Source organism: Rhinopithecus bieti, unplaced genomic scaffold (genome assembly GCF_001698545.2).
Source record: "Rhinopithecus bieti isolate Rb0 unplaced genomic scaffold, ASM169854v2 scaffold_39375, whole genome shotgun sequence".
Lineage (NCBI taxonomy): Eukaryota > Metazoa > Chordata > Mammalia > Primates > Cercopithecidae > Rhinopithecus > Rhinopithecus bieti.
In genome coordinates this window covers 95052-115543 of record NW_016816119.1, presented here as the reverse complement: position 1 = coordinate 115543, position 20492 = coordinate 95052, and the positions used below count along the sequence as shown (strand labels likewise).

General features: G+C 61.8%; 2 protein-coding genes across 6 annotated transcripts in view; one reads left to right on the top strand and one right to left on the bottom strand.

The window, feature by feature from the left end:
- The first annotated feature begins 833 nt into the window (after positions 1–833).
- NOC2L (NOC2 like nucleolar associated transcriptional repressor) lies at positions 834–16614 on the top strand. Of its 2 annotated transcripts, none has more exons than XM_017854428.1 (19): positions 834–922; positions 1055–1207; positions 2782–2956; positions 3032–3163; positions 3772–3892; positions 4145–4235; positions 5996–6074; positions 6187–6297; positions 6775–6888; positions 7456–7644; positions 7917–8056; positions 8838–8949; positions 12197–12310; positions 12565–12666; positions 14236–14379; positions 14491–14604; positions 15121–15256; positions 15638–15748; positions 16031–16614. In XM_017854428.1, exons 1-19 carry the CDS (start codon positions 879–881, stop codon positions 16135–16137), a joined length of 2289 nt encoding a protein of 762 aa, XP_017709917.1. In that variant the 5' UTR covers positions 834–878; the 3' UTR covers positions 16138–16614. The 2 variants fall into 2 exon arrangements, with proteins under 2 accessions (XP_017709917.1, XP_017709916.1); XM_017854427.1 differs by having other exon boundaries at positions 15638–15763.
- Positions 16256–20492, bottom strand: part of SAMD11 (sterile alpha motif domain containing 11) — a 17348-nt gene continuing 13111 nt past the window's right edge. For 2 of the 4 annotated variants that reach the window (XM_017854424.1, XM_017854425.1), the window contains exons 7-13: positions 19515–19677; positions 18571–18686; positions 18347–18425; positions 17766–18277; positions 17429–17553; positions 17012–17122; positions 16256–16914 (exon numbers count right to left, since the gene is read on the bottom strand). In XM_017854424.1, coding sequence (XP_017709913.1) covers positions 16669–16914; positions 17012–17122; positions 17429–17553; positions 17766–18277; positions 18347–18425; positions 18571–18686; positions 19515–19677 — 1352 coding nt within the window. In that variant the 3' untranslated portion in view covers positions 16256–16668. Of the gene's footprint in view, positions 16930–17006; positions 17123–17428; positions 17554–17765; positions 18278–18346; positions 18426–18570; positions 18687–19514; positions 19678–20358; positions 20471–20492 lie in introns of those variants that run through there. The other 2 variants (XM_017854426.1, XM_017854422.1) reach the window with 2 other exon arrangements.

The window sequence follows — 20492 nt, the reverse complement described above, 5'->3', positions numbered from 1 at the left end:
CCCCAAGCCTCGCCCTCCTCCTCCCCAGGAAGCCATCCCCGCCCCTCGACCCCCTAACTTGCTCTCTTCCGGGGAGCCCCGGGGCCCCGCAGCACCAAGAGGCCAAATGGGACCCCGAGGCCACTCCGCCCGCGTCCCTCACTCGCCCCTTCAGAGCCAGGGCTGGGGGAGCCGCGCCTGCGCCCTGGGCGCCCCTGTCGTGGGGTCTGGCTGTCCAGGCCCGCGGGCCCCGGTGTCAGGCTGGTAGCAGGGAGGAAGGCGCCGGTCTCCCCACCGCCTTCACCCCGTGCGGCGGGCGTCCCCGGGAAGGGCTGCGAAAGAGCCGCCGTCGGCGTCCAAAGGGCCGTGGACGGGGAGCGCCCTGTGCGGTGTTCGTGGCGCTGGCCCGTCTCCGCGGATCGGGCGAAGCCAGCCTGGCCCTCGGGTCGCCCGTCTTTTGTCGAGTTGGCGACATCAGTGCGGTTCCCACCGCCCTTCGTGTTTCCTACTGGACCCTCGGCTTTTTATTGCTGATTCGTAGGAGCTCTTTGCATAGATGCCCCGCCGTCGCAGTCTGGCGTCCTTGCAGGCGCGTGCCCTCGGAGCGCCGGGTGGGCTGCGGGCGCGACGGGACTCCTGGTCTCTCTTCCCCGGGGCGGACACCGGCGTCGCCGCGTCCTGCGGAGCCGGGCGCCGAGCGGGAGGCGCATCTGGGCTCCACCTGGGCTGCCCGCACCGTGCACGCGAACGCGCCCTCCCGCTCGGAGACAGAAGGCGCAGCGGTCGGAGAACCGTAGAACCACTCGGCTGGGCGTGGCGCGGCGGGGCGGGGAACGGGGCGGGGCCTGGGCGGCGGAAGTGCGCCGCAGCGCGGCATTCTGGGGCCGGAAGTAGGGCGCATGCTGTGGACTGGTGTCATGGCAGCTCCCCGGAGCCGCAAGAGGTAAGCAGCGGGTCCGAGGGCCGGTTCTGCCTCTCGGTGGGTGTTTGTATCCAAGAGGCTTTTCTTGCTCCTCTCAGCGGGGTTGGGGCGAGCTGAGCCTGCGGGCAGCTGTGACTCCTGCGTGACCCGCAGGCGCCTGGCGGAGCTGACGGTGGACGAGTTCCTAGCTTCGGGCTTTGACTCCGAGTCCGAATCCGAGTCCGAAAACTCCCCGGAAGCGGACACGCGGGAGGCACGCGAGGCTGCCCGGAGTCCGGATGAGCCGGGCGGGAGCCCCTCGGCCAGGTGAGTGGGGACGTGGGTGAGCAGAACCTCCTTGCTCGCCCTGGCCCACCCCGCCACAAGTTTGCTGACCTCGCCTGGGGTCTCAGGGTCAAGGCCTAAGGACCTCCGATCTCTACCCCCAGTCCCTTCAGCTTAACTTACTGTTTCATCGGTTGTTTACTGAGCTCCTGCTCCGTGCCAAACCCTGTCCTGGGGAGGGAGCGTATATTGGTGAGTTCTGCAAACGTCTCTTCCCGATCTGGGAGAGCTCTCACGGTCTTGGGTAAAATAACCGCCTGCAGTTCCGTGGAACAGATAAGTGCTGGGGAGGGAAAGGAGAGACAGGCTGGAGAGAGAATGGCCAGGGGAGCCGAGTTGCTCTGTTACAAGGAGCGGAGGCTGGGCGCTGTGGCTCACACCTGTAATGCCAGCACTTTGGGAGGCCCAGATGGGCAGATCACCTGAGGTCAGGAATTCGAGACCAGCCTGACCAACATGGAGAAATCGCGTCTCTCCTAAAAATACAAACATTAGCCGGGTGTGGTGGGCGCCTGTAATCCCAATTACTCAGGAGGCTGAGGCAGGAGAATCGCTTGAATTCAGGAGGTGGAGGTTGCAGTAAGCCGAGATGGCACCATTGCATTCCAGCCCGGGCAACAGAGTGAGACTCCATCTCAGAAAGAAAAAAGAAAGAAACCCAAAAATACAAAAATCAGCTGGGCATGGTGACACGAACCTGTAGTCCTAGCTACTTGGGAGGCTGAGGCAGGAGAATCGCTTGAACCTGGGAGGCGGAGCTTGCGGTGAGTGTAGATTGCACCACTGCAGTCCAGTCTGGGCGACAGTGAGATTCCATCTCAGAAAAAAAAAAGAAAAGGAAAGCGGAGGTGACTGAGTAGATGATGTCTGAATAAAGACCTCAAGCGAGGAGGCCACGCAGACAGTAGGGGGAGCATGTCTTGGATTTCAGGTAGCAGAAACAGTAAAGGCCGTGCAGTGAGAGCATTTGGGGAGGGTGCAGAGGTAAAAGCGGTGGCTGTGGCAGGAGTGAGGGGGTGAGTAGGGGCAGATGAGCCTGGAAGGGTGATGAAGAGCCAGGGGCCGTAGACTGTCCTAAGGTTACCTTGTAAAACAGGAAGTTACTTCTGGGTTTGAGCGGTGGAGTGCCTTGTAGGTGGCAAGGGTGGAAATGGAGACTTTTATGTTAACTGAGAGTTGAACTGTGTGGTGGTTTGAGAGGAGGCACGAATAGTTTTGAAGGTGTTGCTAGTGAGATCTGATGACAAGTTGCGTGCTGGGTATTAGAGACAGAGGTTTGCCTTTAGTCTGAACCCCTGGAAGGGTGAAGTTACCAACAGCCAGAGTAGAGCATGGCACAGGTGCAGCAAGTCCAGGGAAGACCGTGGCTGGGTTTGAGTGTATGTTGTAGAGGCTGTTGGGCAGGAGAGACGGGTCTGCCAAAAACATATCTCCTGGCAATCCTCCTGCCTTGCTTGTTGGTAACTCTCGTAAACGAAACAGATTAACCCTGTAGGCCACTCCCCGCCCCCTCTACTTCCACTTTCTGCTGGGGTTGCTGACTTCTGCCTTCTCAGCCGGCGTAAAGGCCGTGCCTCTGAGCACAAGGACCAGCTGTCTCGGCTGAAGGACAGAGACCCCGAGTTCTACAAGTTCCTGCAGGAGAATGACCAGAGCCTGCTAAACTTCAGTGACTCAGACAGCTCTGAGGAGGAGGAGGAGCCGTTCCACTCCCTGCCAGATGTGCTGGAGGTGAGGGCATGGGCCAAACCAGAAGGAGCGCACTGTGGCCTCTACACCCTCCTTCAGCTCAGCCTTTCTGTGCAGGAAGCCAGTGAGGAGGAGGATGGAGCAGAGGAGGGGGAAGATGGGGACAGAGTCCCCAGAGGGCTGAAGGGGAAGAAGAATTGTGTTCCTGTGACCCTCGCCATGGTTGACAGATGGAAGCAGGCAGCAAAGGTGAGCAGCAGCGAGGGGTGGGCAGCCGGGTGCCCTAGGCAGGAATCTGGCCTTGCCTCACTTGAGGTGCCTGAGGCTGTGCTGGTGGGAGGAGCTCTTCTCCATGCAGGGGACACTGGAGTCCTCTTCAGCGCAAGTCAGTACGCCTTGATCCTCCTGCTTGCTTGATTGCCCCAGGACTGTGTGTTCACCTTTGGGTAGATTCCAGGGGCTCTGTCGGCACCTGGCTCCCCAAAATCTGCCCCACTGTGGGTGGGATGGACTGTTTGTGCCTTTGTTGGCTGGGGGAGCTGGGGTCCTTCTGAGCCTCTCTCAGTGGTTTTTCTAGGGACAAGGATAGGGAGAGCTCCAGATACCACCTGGAGGTGGCCATAGTCCAGGATCTGGAACCCCCAGCCCGTTCCCTGGGGCTCCTGAGCCAGACTCCCTCCCCTTCCCAGAGAATTCTAGACTTTGTTTCCATTTTTGTTATCCGTATGGGGCTCTGTGGGCCCCCCCACCTCTGCCCTGTGTCTGAGGGTGAGGGTGCCTTTCTCTGGGGCCGCCGTTTCCACTCTGCCCAGTGCAGTCTCGGCTCCCCTGACGCCCCGGTACTCTTGCTCCTTCAGCAACGCCTCACGCCAAAGCTGTTCCATGAAGTGGTACAGGCGTTCCGAGCAGCTGTGGCCACCACCCAAGGGGACCGGGAAAGTGCTGAGGCCAACAAATTCCAGGTCACGGACAGTGCTGGTGAGCTGGGGGGACCCTGGCATCCAGGCTGGTGAGCTCGAGGGAACCCTGGCATCCAGGCTGTCTGGTGAGCTGGGGGGACCCTGGCATCCAGGCTGGTGAGCTCGAGGGGACCCTGGCATCCAGGCTGTCTGGTGAGCTGGGGGGGACCCTGGCATCCAGGCTGTCTGGTGAGCTGGGGGGGGACCCTGGCATCCAGGCTGTCTGTTGTGTTCTCTATCCCATGAGTACATCCAGGCCTTTTCATTGCAGTGTTCAATGCTCTGGTCACCTTCTGCATCAGAGACCTTATTGGCTGTCTCCAGAAGCTGCTGTTTGGAAAGGCGGCAAAGGACAGCAGCAGGTAAGAGGGGAGGGAGTGAAAGGGGGATTGGGACCACACACAGGAGAAGCCAGAGGCCTTGTGGCCAGGACAGAGACCTGGCGACAGAGCCAGGCTCTTCTCAGGGACCCTGAGAAGGCAGCGAGGCATGAGGGACCCTTGGGAGAGGCTGGGCACTTGGGGCCGGTTGGAGTGGCCCCATCTTCTTTCCTTCCTGAAAAGGAAAGTTTTCTGCTCAGAGTCTCAGAAGGTGTGGAGTGTGCGGCGGCTTTTGTGCTTAGAATTTTCCAGGTTAGGGTGCTTGCTGTCTTCCCCTTTGTAAGGACTTGGAAGTTCTGTCCATGCTCCTTGATCTTTGCCCTGTGACTGGCATGTTTCCTGGAGCTGCGTGTGTCTGTAGACAGGGGCCTCATCAATGCTGAGGACCTGAGGGCCTCAACTTCCCCCTTAGAGGAAGATTGGGCAGAGAAGGCTGTGGAAGGTTTTCAGAGAAGAGAGATGCACAGCCAAGCATTTGGTAGAGCATGGGTCACATTGGGATTCCAGGGGCCATGCAGCCATGTGACCTTGAGGCAGTGGAGGCCTAGAGTTGAAATTGCCCCAAGACACCTTCCAGAGGAAGAAAGGAGACCCAAGGGAGAGGTCTCGCCATCAGCACTTCGGGGGCAGGAGACAGCAGCTCAGGAGACGGGCACTGTTGCTGGTGGTGGTGGTCGGGGCTGGGCGGATCGAGCAGAACTGTGTCCACATGGAGGCAGTGCTGTCTGAAGGGGACAGGGAAGCTGGCAGATGGGGGTGGAGGACAGGCAGTGATTGGGGGACAGCAAGCACTGCAGCCTGAGCCACTAGGTCAGGGACCCCTGTCAAGGCAGCAGCTGTGCCAGAGGGAGTCAGGCCGTGGGGGAGTGGCAGCAGGTGCCCAGCAGCCAGTGTCAACACAGATGTGAGGAGGGTTGAGGATGGGGGTCTTTCTGGGGCCCTGCCCTTTGTCCTTCCCGTGCTGCAGCAGATTTTAGTGAGCGCCTACTGCATGGGTTCTGGTAAATGGTTTTTTTTTTTTTTTTCCTTACGAGACAGAGTCTTGTTGTGTTGCCCAGGCTGGAATGCAGTGGTCCGACCATAGCTCACTGCGACACCTACCTCCTGGATTCTCCCACCTTAGCCTGCCGGCCTGGATGATATTTTGTATATTTTTGTAGAGACAGGGTCTCACTATGTTGTTCAGGCTGGTCTCAAACTTCTGGGCTTGGAGTTTGATACCCTTGCCTTGGCTTCCCAGAGTGCAGTGACTACTGGCGTGAGCTTCCACACCTGCCCTCTGATTTTCTTTTCTTAGTGCAGCAAATGTGGGCGAAAGGAAAACAGCCTGCGGCAGTTGGTGGTGCCTGGCAGACCCCAAAGGCACCGAGTACCAGCTGCTGGGCTTAGGGGCCTCATGTGGTCTCGTGGGGATGTGATCAAGGGGACTTAGAAAAGGTTTATGTCTGAGAGATAGAGCTGGAGGCTGGGACTTCTGGGGACTCTTAGGGAGGTGGCCAGCCCTGGGCCAGGGCAGACAGGAGTTCAGGGCCACTGAAGGAGGGGCTAGTGCCCTTGAGAGGGTCCTGCTAAGCCCCTGTGTCCGTCCAGCTGTAAGGGTCCCTGAGCTTTCTCGAGAGGAGAGATGGGAGTCTCTGCAGGGTTGTAGAGGCTGCGCTGGCCAGGACATGCGCCAAGACGCTGAGCAGCCTTGCGTCCAAGCCATGGGGCTTCCCAGACAGGGATGGGTGGTTTCTCTGCAGGATGCTGCAGCCGTCCAGCAGCCCGCTCTGGGGGAAGCTCCGTGTGGACTTCAAGGCGTACCTGGGCTCGGTCATACAGGTGCTGTTCTGGTGGGGAGGGCACAGGGGCCTGGCTGTATCTGGTGGTCCAGTCCTTTTTTGTATCCCAGAATGTGTGGGTTTGGGGCTTGACTGTCTCCTCCTGCCCCCAGCTGGTGTCCTGTCTAGCGGAGACGACGGTGTTGGCGGCCGTGCTGCAGCACATCAGTGTGCTGGTGCCCTGCTTCCTGACCTTCCCCAAGCAGTGCCGCATGCTGCTCAAGGTGGGCGGCCCAGTCCCCTCCCTGTGCCTGTCATGGGGTCGGGGGGCCATGCAGCTACCCCCACCACATCCCACTCCTGACCAGGGCACAAGTGGTGCCCACACTCCACTGGCTCCACTTGGCTAGAGAGGCCGCAGAAGCACCTGGCCCCCACCCCCACCTGAGGTTTCCATCTCAGGCAGCCCCCACCTGCCTGGGCAGCATGGCTCAGTCCGTGAGCAAAGCCACGTGTGGTGTTCTTTTCCCGGTGTGATTTCACATACGGTGGCGTGTCTGACGTATGCTTTTGTGGTCCTCTTCTCACGAGGAGCAACGCGCCTGTTCTGTGTTTACTTCTGTAACTGAGCTCCTAACTCACAGCTCCCTCGAGGTGCTTTGGGAAGAGCTGGTGGTCACGGGAGCTTTTGCCTGGCTGGGGAGGGCTGTGCTGGCCCTGAGGAGGCTGGGGGGCCAGCAGTGATGTCTGACCTTCTGCAGAGAATGGTGGTCGTATGGAGCACTGGGGAGGAGTCCCTGCGGGTGCTGGCTTTCCTGGTCCTCAGTAGAGTCTGCCGGCACAAGAAGGCCACTTTCCTCGGCCCCGTCCTCAAGGTAGTGGGAGGCCCTGCATCTGTGTCCCTCCGCGTCTGCTTTGGAAATCTCAGCCTGAGGTGGGGCAGGCTGCCTTGGTGGTGCCCCTCACTGGACCCTGCACTGCGGCTCTGAGCAGACCTGGGCCCTTGGACCACGAATGTCTTACAGAGCATCTGGGGGTGGTGGGCAGGAAAGAGAGCCCTCAGCCTTCTCAGGGCCCCACCTGGACCCTGCTTCACACAACTTCCCCAGGTGAGGGCCTCCCTGGCTGGAGGAGCACAGTGGGTGTTGGCATCTGAGGCCATGGTCAGGGTACAGTCCTGCCCGTCCCCAAGCTGTGGGTGGCCTGCATGTGGGGACCCTCAGCCCCCAGACGGGCCCCGTGTGCAGCAGGAGCTTCTGCCCCACCTCCTCCCAGGCCTGAGGTTGGTGGACACATGGGGGTGGGGGCTGTGCGAGCAGCTATGGCTTTTCCTCGAGGCCCAGCTCTGAGGGAAAGGCCCAGGTGTTCACAGGGGGCCTGGAGTGGGCGGTGGAGGTGCATGGCCCTGATCCCAGGTGGCTCTGACCGGGGTCCCTCTGCAGCAAATGTACATCACGTACGTGAGGAACTGCAAGTTCACCTCGCCTGGTGCCCTCCCCTTCATCAGTTTCATGCAGCGGACCCTGACAGAGCTGCTGGCCCTGGAGCCGGGTGTGGCCTACCAGCACGCCTTCCTCTACGTCCGCCAGCTCGCCATACACCTGCGCAACGCCATGACCACCCGTAAGAAGGTGTGTGGTGGACCCTTCCAGGCTCATGCTGGGCATGGGGTGGGGCAGCCCAGGCGCTTGACCTAAGGCAGGGCCTGGGGCCTCCCCAAAGCCCGTCTGTTGGAGACAGCTGAGCACCTTGGTGCAGTCGGTCCCTGCAGGTTGGGGAAGGGTGGATGGGTTCAGACCCCACGTGCAAGTTGAGGCAATGGTTCCTGTGCCAGCCCAGGAGGAATGTGCGTCAGCCTGGCCGGGCAGCCTGGCCAGTGGCTGACGTGGTTCTCTCTGATCAGGAAACGTACCAATCTGTGTACAACTGGCAGTACGTGCACTGCCTCTACCTATGGTGCCGGGTCCTGAGCACTCTGGGCCCCAGCGAAGCTCTCCAGCCCTTGGTCTACCCCCTTGCCCAGGTCATCATTGGCTGTATCAAGTGAGTTGTGGGGTGGGAAGGGCTGTCCAGGAGGCTCAGGAGAAGCAAATTTGCTGGGACGGTATGGGCAGTACCTCTGGTGTTCAGGGCCTTGGGGCCTGATTCTGTGTCCTGGCTGTCCCTGAGGAAGGGCTGGGGTCCCTGTACCTGCTACAGGGAGATGCCCTGGATTCTGGAGAGCTGGGCTGGTGGGCCCCCGTGACATGAGCTCCTCCAACGGCGGTTTAGCTGCCTCGGGGGCCACCCAGTGTGTGTTCTGGGGGCTTGTGTGCAGTTTACAGTGAGTTTGGTTCATTACGTGGGGTTTTTGGGTGGAGCACATCTGATGCAGTGAGCTGCATTTTGGGTGTGAGCACTCAGGAGGGTCTGGGCAGGGTAGGGGCTGCAGCAGGAAAAGGTGGGAGCGACACTTTGGCTGGATGCTTCTGTGGCCTCTTTGGCCAGGAGGGGGCATCTGTCTGGCTGAGCCTTAGAAAGTCAAAGCTGGGAAGGGAGGTGGGAGGTCCAAGGGAAGAAGCAGGAAAGCTGGGAATGGAGAGGAGAGGAGGCAAGAACAGATAACCCCTGGCACCGTGTTAAAATGAAATTAAGCCGAAAGCTGGGTAAGGTACCTGCAGCCCCACAGCTGAGCAAGGGCTGCAGGTCCCCTGGGGTTCAGACTTGCCTTGCCCTGCTTGAGGGATCTGATGCCAGTGAGCGGGGAGTGGGTCCAAGACAGCAGGGGGAGGGACAGGGGTTGCCACAGCTGGGGCCTCTGCTCACTCGGCCTTCCCACCCCCAGGCTCATCCCCACTGCCCGCTTCTACCCACTGCGAATGCACTGCATCCGTGCCCTGACGCTGCTATCAGGGAGCTCGGGGGCCTTCATCCCAGTGCTGCCTTTCATCCTGGAGGTGAGTGGGGCTGCGGTGGGTGTGCGGCCCCTCTGCCTGCTCCTGTGGGGAGCATCTGCCGCTCAGGGTGTCTGTGCTGAGTTGTCCCGCGACCTCCCGGAGCCCTGGCCTCCTCCTTGTCACGGGTGTCCTGAGGACAGTGCTCCTCCGCGAGCCGGGGGCAGTGTTGGTCCTTGTCACGGGTGTCCTGAGGATGGGTGCTCCTCCGCGAGCCGGGGGCAGTGTTGGGGGACGTGGGGCCACTGGGGATGAAGACAGCTGCTGCTAGGGGTGTGTTTGAGGATGCCAGGCCCTGACCCTGTAGGTGCTTGCCCAAGACGAGTCGGCAGGAGAGCTGGGCCAAAACCCCAGTCTGATTGCTGAACTGTACACTCTGCAAGGCTCTGCCCCGACAGTTGTGTGCATGTGTATGCCTTTGTATGGGGGGGTGTGTACATCTGTGGGTGAGTGCGTTTGTGTCTGTGCGTGCATGCATGTGTGTGAGTGCACCATCTGTGTGCACATGCGTGTGCAAATTGTGTGTGCGCATATTGGTCCATGTGTGCATGTTTACATATGTGCATATGTGTGTGTGCACGTGTATCCATGAATACCTGTGTGCTTGCAGGTATGTGCATATGTATACCTGTGTGCATACCTTTGCACGCGTGCATCTGTGTGCATGCATGCTGCGTGTGTATGCCTTTGTGTACCTGTATGCATGCACATGCGTCTGCGTGTGTGACCGTGTGGCACCTTTGTGGCTATCATGTTATGTGTGTGCAATATATGTGGGTGGCATGCATGTGTGTCACATGTGTGTACCTATGTTTTCCTGTGGCATGCATTAGCATGTGTGTACTGTGCGTGTGTGAACCTGTGCGGTTATCTGTGTATGCACCTGTTGCTTGCCATGCGTCTGCATTGTGTAACTGGCATCGTGTGCGGTCATTCTATGCATTTACTTTGGGGGCACCTGGTGCATGCTGTGCATCTGCATGTGTGTACTGTGGCAATGGTGTGCACTGTGGCATATCTATGCGTGTACTGTGTGTGTGCACTGGGTGCATGGCTGTGCATCTGCATGTGATGTACCTGTGGATGTGTGCACCTGTGCATATCTGTGCAATGTACTGTGTTGTGGTGTGCACCTGGGTCATGCTGTGAATCTGCGTGTGTTGTACCTGTGCATGTCGGCGCTGTGCATATCGTGCATTATTGTGTGGTGTGGCACCGGGTGCATGCCTGTGCATTGCAGTGTGACTGTGCATGGTGTGCCTGTGTGCATGCCATGCGTCTGTACATGGTGCAGCATCTTGGCATGTGCAGTGCGCCACTCAGGTAGAAAGTTGGAGTCTGAATTGCGACATTCAGTGGGTGGTAGGCCCAGCCCCGTAATTTAGGATTCCACGATTTCCACTTTGTTTATTCTTATTAGTCGCAGGCTCAATCCTCATGAAGGCCCAGAGTCATGTCACAGCTGTTTTGGGGGCTGGGTCCCCAGGTTGCCAGGTCCAGAAGGTATGGAAGCCCCAGGCATGTCCTGATTCCCCTTCCACCGAGGCAGGGATGCTGAACATCTTTAGAAAGCCACGTTCATGACCGGGCGCAGTGGCTCAAGCCTGTAATCCCAGCACTTTGGGAGGCCGAGACGGGCGGATCACGAGGTCAGGAGATCGAGACCATCCTGGCTAACACTGTGAAACCCCGTCTCTACTAAAAAATACAAAAAACTCGCCGGGCGAGGTAGTGGGCGCCTGTAGTCCCAGCTACTCGGGAGGCTGAGGCAGGAGAATGGCGTGAACCCGGGAGGTGGAGCTTGCAGTGAGCTGAGATCCGGCCACTGCACTCCAGCCCGGGCGACAGAGTGAGACTCCTTCTCAAAAAAAAAAAAAAAAAAAAAGCTACGTTCACTTCTATGGCAGCCAGCAGTGGTCTCTGACTGCCCAGCCCTTGGCCTGGCCCCTGTGTCTGCGGGCCTCCAGCTCTGCTGCCCAGCTCCAGGCATGTTTTGTGTCTGTCTGCTCTGCTCAATCTCCCCGGCTGCGTGCTTTCTTGCTCTCTTACAGTGTCTGTTTCTTCACCTCTGCACTGCTCTGGTTCACGGCAGCCGCACCCTGCAGGCCCCTCTCATGCAGGGATGCAGGCTTCTCCTCTCTGGAAAAAGCAAACCCTAAAGGCTAAAAGCAAAGCCCTCAGTCAGTTGTAGGCTGTGCCCGCCCTTCCCCGGGGCCTGGGCAGGAAGCCAGTTGCCGCCCATACTTCGGCCCAGGCTAGAGAAGGGTAGTGCCCTCCCAGAGGTTCATCAGTACCAGGGCGTTTTTCCATCTGGACCTGAGCTCAGCTGTCTGGCAGCCACCCCTGCTGAGTGGGGTCTCTTGCTGGGGCCTCCACCCTTGGGCCCCCTATAACCTTCTGTTCTCTGGGTGCCTCAGCATGTACCCTGCATCTCCATGGTTCACAGCCTGAGGGCCCCTGTGTCTCCTGGTGGTTGGGGAGGGGTCACAAGACTAAGAGGCCGGGCTAGACTCCTTCTCCTGGCATGTTCTGTGGAGGTGCACAGCCTGTGGCTTCTGTGGAGGATGTGGGAGGGGGGACCCCCGGGCCTCTCTCCATCCCTTCCTGTGTTCGGCACTCCTCGCTGTTGCTGCTGCATCCTCTGGTTGCTCAGGACAGAGCCCTGTGTGGCGCTGCCGTGCTGAGGGCCAGGACGGGCCTCAGTGCCACGTTGTCGGGAATGGGGACTGTCCTGGTACTCTGTGTGGCAGGGACCTCTAGGTCTCCAGATGCGGGTCCTTAGTGCTTCCCAGGATTTTGGGAGAGGACCTGTGTTCCTGATCCTGCCCTGCTGACCAGAACCCCACTCAGGGACACAGCAGGCCATGGGGGCCACGGGGCTGGGACCATGCCTAGCTGCCCATCTCTGGTCTCAGGTTGGGTCTCCTCGTGCTGAAGCCTGAGGACCAGGGTGACTAGGTCCAGCCAGGCGCGGGACTGAGGGGACAAGGGGGACCAGGGTGCAGCCAGATGCGGGACCGAGGAGACCAGGCGCGGGGCTGAGGGGACCAGGGTGCAGCCAGGCGCGGGGCCAAGGGGACCAGGGGGACCAGGCGCCGGGCCAGGGGATCAGGGGGACCAGGGTGCAGCCAGGCGCGGGGCCGAGGGGACCAGGGGGACCAGGCGTGGGGCCGAGGGGATCGGGGGATCAGGGTGCAGCCAGGGTGACCAGGCACAGGGCTGAGACAGCTTGACACGGCCCTTGGGCCAGATGTTCCAGCAGGTCGACTTCAACAAGAAGCCGGGGCGCATGAGCTCCAAGCCCATCAACTTCTCTGTGATCCTGAAGCTGTCCAATGTCAACCTGCAGGAGAAGGCCTACCGGGTGAGGCTGGCCTCCTGGGGAGGGGCCTGGGCAGTTCCCAGGGTGGGGTTGGGGGTACTGAGGTGAATGGGAGGGGGCTGGCATCCTCCGAGTTCAAGCATGGACCTTCATGGTCTATCAGGGCTGGGGGCCCAGGGCCCTGTCTTGCAGTCCCTGCTCTGGAGATGAGGCTGACCTGATAGCCTGAGTGGAGGGGACTGAGTGCCAGCCCTTGCTTCTCCCTAACGCACTCAGTCCTCTCCCCTGCTCCTCAGGACGGCCTGGTGGAGCAGCTGTATGACCTCACCCTGGAGTACCTGCACAGTCAGGCACACTGCATCGGCTTCCCGGAGCTGGCGCTGCCTGTGGTCCTGCAGGTGTGTGTCCTGCCTACACCTGCTTGTGGCCGACTCATACCGTCTTACAATGGGCCCGGCTGCCCCGGGCCGGTAGAGGTGTCCTTGTCCCGGGTACCTGGGGCCGGGGCACAGCCCGACTGGTGTAGAGGCTCTATGCTGGCAGCTCCCACCCCTGGGCCCCTGTGGAGGGGCTGATGGGGAGTGGGAGCCTGTGGGTGTCCTTGGGGGCCATGGGACTCTGACAAGGGGTTCTAAGCCATTCAGGAGGTTTGCAGGCAGGCTTGGGCAGCAGGCTGAGGACCCTGGGAGTACAACAGCCTCCTCCCAGTGGGGAGCCACAAGGCTGATCTTCGGTTTGGGGTTGGGACTGAGTGTGCCGACCCTGGCTCAGGCTGGTGCCCTGACCGCACACTTCCCCAGGCCATCCCGGGTGTGGGGAGTGGGTGGAGTGGCTTCTCAGGTGGCTGGAAGGCCCGGCCTGCCTCGCCAAATACCCCAAGTCAGCCTCACCTTAGACAGGAATAGGGCGGAGGAGGGGGTTCTCCTTGTCCTCAGAACGTCCTTCTGGGCCCCCACAGGAGGTCTGTTTGCTCTCAGCCCTGATGTTTCCAGCCTCAGGGAGGCCTGTGCCCAAAAGGAGGGTTGGAGGCCCTGATGTCTGGCCCTGGTGGCTAGAATCAGATGTGCCAATTACAGGTTTGTAGGGAGGAGGGGTCTGCTCACCTGAGCCACGACTGGTCAGAGGCTCATCAAGATACAGGTGTGTGTGTGTAGTCACACATGGCCACTCGTGTCACGTGTCACATGCACAGAGCCGGGACCCCCTTTCCGGGGGCACTCAGAGCAGGGGCCTCAGTCTGTGTTCCTCCCATGTCCTCTTGTGTGGCAATGCCCAGCATTGGGGCATCTCTGCTTCTGGACTCCATGGCTCAGGGTGGGGTCTGGAATAGGGGTCAGAAAATGTTTTCGGTAAGGGGCCAAATGGTGAACACTGCTTCCCACAGATGTTCAGCTGCGCAGGCAGCTGCAGGAGCCATGCAATGGACACACCAGTGAAACTGTATTTTATTATTATTATTTTTTGAGATGGAGTCCGTTGTGTTGCCCAGGCTGGAGTGTAATGGTGCGATCTCGGCTCACTGCAACCTCCACCTCCTGGGCTCAAGCAATCACCAGCCTCAGCCTCCGGAGTAGCTGGGTTTACCGGTACCCACCACCACACCCGGCTATTTTTGGTATTTTAGTAGAGATGGGGTTTTGCCATGTTGGCCAGGCTGGTCTTGAACTCCTGACCTCAGGTGATCCACCTGCCTCAGCCTCCCAAAGTGCTGGGATTACAGGCGTGAGCCACCGTGCCTAGCATAAAACTCTTACTTCCAGAGGTGGGCGGAGGGCAGGGTTGGCCCAGAGGGTGGGCTGATTCTGCCTCTGCCACCCCAGCCGCAACACCGATGCACTTGAGCCCTGAGACTGAGTTCCCTCCTGGGGTATCCCCGTGGCCACCATGCGTGGTTTTGCACGGGACCTGGGCCAGCTGTGCACATGGAGCAGCCCTGGGCTTCAGTGGCTGACCCCTCCCTTCTGCAGCTGAAGTCCTTCCTCCGGGAGTGCAAGGTGGCCAACTACTGCCGGCAGGTGCAGCAGCTGCTTGGGAAGGTTCAGGAGAACTCGGAGCACATCTGCAGCCGCCGCCAGAGGGTTTCCTTTGGCGTGTCTGACCAGCAGGCAGTGGTTAGTGGAACCTGGGGGGCAGTGCCACCTGAGGGCACCTGCCAGGGTGTAGCTGGGATGTGGGGGTTTGCCCAGGGTAAGGCATGACCCTGAACTCCCCCAACCCCCCAGGAAGCCTGGGAGAAGCTGACCCGGGAAGAGGGGACCCCCCTGACCTGGTACTACAGCCACTGGCGCAAGCTGCGTGACCGGGAGATCCAGCTGGAGATCAGTGGCAAAGAGCGGGTGCGGCTTGGCGAGGGGCTTGGGGTGTGGTGTGACTTGCTAGGTTTTCAGATCTAGCTCATGGACTATGACTTGAGACTTTGTGACCAGGGTGAGGGTTTGGAAACAGTGCCAGGCGGCCAGGGCAGTGCCCAGATGATTCAACTTGGAGAGGGGGTAGGTGTTGCAGAACTGACCAGAGCCAGGTGTTTCCAGAGAAGGGAAGCCCAGGGCTGCACTGGGTTGGGGAGGCCACACCCCCTCAGGCCTGATGGGCTGGGGGCTCTGGGCAGGTGGAGTGGCTGGACTGACCTCGTCACCCTGGCCGGCAGGTGAGGAGAAGCAGGAAGGGCTCTGCCTTTGACCTTGGACATGGGGTGGGTAACCTGGAGAATGGCTTTGTGCTGATTGGGGAACAGAGAGGGGACTAGAAATTGGCCACACGGTCTTGGTGGTGGGTCTGGCTATGCCTGGCCCAGCTGTGGCCGTCAGCCCCTGCCCTCTCCCACCTGAGCCCCTGGCTCTTTGGCCTTCCAGATGGAAGACCTGAACTTCCCTGAGATCAAACGAAGGAAGGTGGCTGACAGGAAGGATGAGGACAGGAAGGAATTTAAAGATCTCTTTGACCTGAACAGCTCTGAAGAGGACGACACCGAGGGCTTCTCGGAGAGAGGTGGGACCTGTGTGGTGCTTCCAGGGGAAGGGTTGGCCTGGAGGGCCCTACTGGACTTCCCAGAGCCACAAGGGCCATCTGTACCCACCCTGCAGGGCTCACCCGTCTCTGGCTCGGCTGGGGCCAACCTCAGCGCTCCCAGGCTTCTGGTGCTAGTGCCTTCCCTCCTTGGAGTAAAGGCCTACTGGGAGTGGTAACCCTGTCCCCAGGCCTGTGACCTCCCAGTTCCTCCCCAGGACTCCTCTCCACCTGCTTAAAGTCAGCGGAGGGAAGTGCGGGCATCCAGGCAGGGTTGTGAGCCTGGCCACCCTCCTGCCCCCACTGGGACTTTGCTGGACCCTGTGGGTGGGAGTCACATGGGCTCTGCTCCTTGTTCCTCAGGGATACTGGGGCCCCTGAGCACTCGGCATGGGGTGGAAGAGGATGAGGACGACGAGAGGCTGGGGCCCCTGAGCACTCAGCATGGAGCGGAAGAGGATGATGCCTCTGAGGGTGAATGGTCTTGGGGTGAGGGGGTGTGGCCCTGTGATCCCATCTGGTGGGAGGGAGGGCAGAGCATAACCGGGGCGGGGAGGCAAGCGGGGGGGCTCGGGGCCAGGCTTTCCCCTCCCTGGGGAGGCCAGGCCAAATGCTCTATTCTTTCTGGCTTTGGCAGCCAGCAACAGTGGCAGGGCTAAATTAATTAGTGCCGTGATTAATTAGTGATGAGTAACCTCCAAGGCTGGCTTCTTCCTGATAAAGCAGAATTTATGTAGCCTCCATCTCTCCCCACAGATGGAGACCCAGACGCAGAGGTGGGGCTGGCCCCTGGGGAGCTGCAGCAGCTGGCCCAGGGGCCGGAGGACGAGCTGGAGGCTCTGCAGCTCTCAGAAGAGGACTAAGGCAGCCCATCTGGGGGCCTGTGGGGGTTGCCGTGCTGGTGGCCAATGTTCCCACCTCTCTGGCAGTCAGGCCCAGAGGCTGGCGTCTCTGCAGCTGGGGGAGGCAGTAGACAGGGTACAGGCTCTTTATTTTTCAGCATGGAAGACCAAACGTACTGAGAGCTGCGCTGGGCTGGCGTGGCTGCTGAAGCCCCACAGCTCTGGACTGAAGTCAGCTCCGCAGGGGAGATGACCCTGCTGTCAGGAGACTAGACCAATCCTGGTTCCAGGGGGAGGCCTGCAGACCCCTGGCCCCTTCCACCCCTTCCACCACCTCTGCCCTCCATCTGCACACCTCGTCCGCACCAGGCTCTACAGTTACTCCCCCAAGTCTTTGGAAATTGCTTCCTTTTCTTTGAAGTCACATTTTCCTTCAAAATTTTTTGTTTTGCATCCAAAACCAAAAGAAATAAAGCTGTGGGAGGCAGGGCCATTGTACTGAGTGGTGGCTCCTGCAGATTTATGTGGCCCCACCCCGTACCCTCGGCCACCTCAACACAGAGGCTGGGAAGGGTCAGGAGCCCCTGGAAGTAGAGCCAAAGTCCCATTCTCCTGCTTGGGTGAAGCTCGACCAGCAAGGGTGTGGCCCCCTCCATACGGGGATGTGGCCGTCTTGGGGGACAAGGGCTGCTCTCCTGTGCCAAGTTCTCGCTCCGGGGCCCGCAGGGTTGGTGGCTGCAGTGGCAGAGCCACAGGGAAGCTGGCCATGTAGAAGACTCGGCCCAGGCGCCTGGCCACCTGCAGAGAGATGGCCTGGTGGGGGCTGGCGCACACCCACCCAGAGCTTTGCCCAGCTGTGGTCTGGAGATCCTGACCTCACTCCCCCGCACCTCACCTGGGCCCGGATCTTAAGGGCGGGCCCCAGCTTCAGCCCCATAGTGCTCAGCAGGTGCTCCTCCGTCAGCAGTGGCAGGGTCTCCCCGTCGATCCCCTGCTCCCTGAAGACCTGGAAGAGAGAGGGTGGGTCAGGACCCGGGTGCCTGCTTCATTCTCCAGCCCAGGAAAGCCAAGGAGAGCTGTTTGTGCAGCTCACAGAAATTTGTTTTTAAATGATCTGTTGGGTTTGAGTCGGTGTCAGGCAGAAGACACCTGGCAAAAAAAGGTGGGGTTCACAGTCCTGTCCCTGCCACGCACTGCTTTTAGGGAGGGAGAGGACGTCGGGGAATAGCCCTACCCCACCATCCTTTCCAGGGAAGTAGTGAGTGTCAGCCAGCTCCAGTCCTGCCCTGGGGAATGGGGACCCCCCCCTTACCCGAGTGTACTCTCCGCAGCCAGACAGGCCCCCCACGAAGTTGCAGACATCATCCACGGTCCATTTGCTGACGTCCTCGGGGGCTGGGGCCTCCTCCCCATCCATGGAGAGTCCCCCTACGGCGCCTAAGTTGTGTGGCACGTTACTAGAGCTCTGGCTGGCTTTCCAATACCCCCCCACCCGTCTCCTGACCTTCGTGTGCCCCAACTGCTCAGGTGTGGGATGGGAGCCTAAGTGGGATTTTCCTCCCCACGGCCCCCCCTCCCCCAAGACCCTTCCACAGGCAGCCTGCCAGTCCTGTGGCCTCTGGAAGGATCTAGAGTGTGGGGGTGCCCACCTGTGTGAAAGTAGGGGCTGACGGCATAGGGGAAGCCCAGGGGCAGCGGAGGGGGCAGTGTGGACCCTGAGAAAAGCCCCTTCCCCTCGGCGCCGGCCCCTCCAGCTGGAGCTTGGCCCGGAGTGGGCCCCCGGCACCCAGCAGCTGCCGCCTCGGGGTCCTCTCCGTCCGAGTCTTTGGGGGGCTCGTCCTCCGAACCATCTTGTGCCCAGAGCCTAGCCCCCGTCATCTCTTTGGACTCGCTGGGCCGAGCCGAGGCAGAGCCGGGACCCCCTTTCCGGGGGGCTCGCCGGGCAGAGTCCCGGGACGGGGTGGGGGGTCCGGAGCCCGGGGGCCCCTGGGGGGGCAGGGCCAGCAATGGCGCCGCGCCGTGGTTCAGCACCAGCAGGGCCCCGCGCCGCTGCAGCTCCTCGGCGCCGTCGTTGGGGCGCAGGACGGCCTCGGGCGCCAGCAGCTGTGGGCGCGCGCCCTCCAGCTCCTTCTGCCGCAGGAGGTCGGCGGGCAGCTCCAGCCTGGGACGGGGCAGACGCGGGTCAGCCGCCTCCCGGGCTGCGCGGGCCCGCCCGCCTCCCCGCACCTACCGGGCCAGGTTTTGCTTCCGCAGGAGCTCCTGCTGCCGGGCGAACATCTCCGCCTGGGCTGGGGGCAGGAAGCCGTAGCCTGGTGGGGAGGGGACAACGCGGGGTCGGGGGGTCCGAGTCCGCCCTTTGCAGCCCCTACCCCGTCCGTCTCGGCTCCGACAGGGGCAGGGACGGTCCGCGGAACTCCGCGCGGGATCCCAAGGGACGCGCACCCACCTCCTCACCTGGGGTCTGGCACAGAGCCGAGGGCACCCCCAGGAAGGGGGGCCTGAGGTGGGGGCCCAGGGCGATGTGAGGAGCATTCTGGGGCGACAGCAAGGGGGGCGGCTGCGGCAGCTCCCTGTGGACGGCAGCGCAATGAGCGGCGCCCCCCGCCCCCGTTCCCGTAAAGGCCCCGGCGCCCCTCCCCCGCCGCCTCCGCTAATTGCCGGCCCCGCGGGCGGTCGATCCGTAGCTCGTTACGGCCCAGGTCGCGCGCCATCCCCGCCCCCGCCGGCGGCGCCAATTAATCTCGGCGGCGGCGCGGAGGCGCTGACCCGGCGGGCGGCGGCGGCTGCAGCGGTAATTACTGCGCGGGGCGCCGGCCCCGCCTGCTCCCCTCCCCTGCGGACCCGAGCGGCGGGGGAAGCGGGGGCGTCATTAGCCGCAATCCGGGCGGCGGTGGAGGCAGCTGCAGACGCCGGGCTCAGAGGCGGGGCGGGGACTCGGTCTTCAGGCGGCCCCTCCCTTCTCCAGGACCCCCGCCCCCGCCCCGCCTTGTCTCCTGGACCCCAGAAACCCGGGTCTGTGCCGGAGGCCTTGTCTGTGCCGCGAACAGATCCGGCGCCGGCGTCTGAATTTGAGCGCCAGCCAGGTCCCCCTCCGCCTCCAGCTCTGAGTCCTCTGGCCAACCCCTCCCGACTGACCCCGGGGTTCCAGACTTGGAGCTCTCCCCTTCTCTGGCTTCTCCTCCAGGGAACCCCCGACCGGCCTCAGCCCCTCTTACGCACCCCAGTGGCGCCCTCAACACTGCAGCCCAGAGCGGTGTCACCCACGAAACGCTCTGCCCGGACCCGAACCTAGACCTGCACACTGTGCTTGGCACACTCGGGGCGCGTGCTGGTGGCTGAGAGTGTGGGGTGCGGGTCGTACCCCAGACACAAGAAGAGAACGGCAGCCACCCCAGTACCTCTCCGAGAAGGACGGGGCGACAGCTGGGGCGGCGCCCTCCCGGTGCTGAGCCAGGCCCTGCTTCCGACGCTGACCTGCCGTGGAGGAGGGCAGGTGGGCTTCCAGGCCACCGGGGCCCCTCAGAGCTGAAGCCGCCACCTCCTGCCGGACCCTCAGGAGATCTGGGTGGGGGACAACAGCAGTGACCCCCCGGCTATTCGCCCCCCTTCCCCAGCCCGCGCCTAGCGTAGAACACCAAGGTGGGGAAGTAACCACACCACTCGGCCGTGTGCGGCCCCTGGGCTGGTTTCGGGCACGGGGCAGGAAGATGGGCGGCCACAGGGCCGAGGCGGCAGACAAGATGCGGGGCGGGGAAATGTCGGGAAACGCTCTTGCCCGAAGGGGAGCCGGGAGCCTGAAGGCCTCTGGCCTGGGAGGCGGTGAGCCTTGCGGGGAGGGGGCTGTGCAGAGGTCCCGAGGACACAGCGCCTGCGGGGCAGCGGGAGAGTCCAGGAGAGCCAGCCAGGCGCGGACCGCCCAGGAGACCCCCCTCCTCGGTGGGAGGCAAGAAAATCTGGGCTCCCCATGGTAGACACGGCTGGCCAGAGCTTGTCACAACGGCAGGGCAGCGCCCGTGCACGCAGGCCACACTAGCGCAGGGGTCGCCCAGTCCCGGCTGCGCAGAGTCACTGTCCCGCGGGGCCACACTCGCCCCAGTGCGCACGCGGCGCCCGCGTCTAAGGCGCCGCCTCCCAGGTCTCTCGTCCTCTCCCTCCCGCCCAGGCCCGGGCCTCCCGAGTCCCCGCAGCCCCCACTGTGCAGGCTCCGCCAGCTCCACCGCCGCCTGTTTATAAATTAATTACCCGAAAGCGGAGGTGGGTCCCGCCCCGGGCCGGGTGCCAGCCCGCAGAGCCCAGCCGGCGCGGCCGCCCGCATCGATCCCAGCGGGGCCCAGCGCCCCCGCGCTCGCGGCCCGGGTTATTTACGGCCGGCTCCG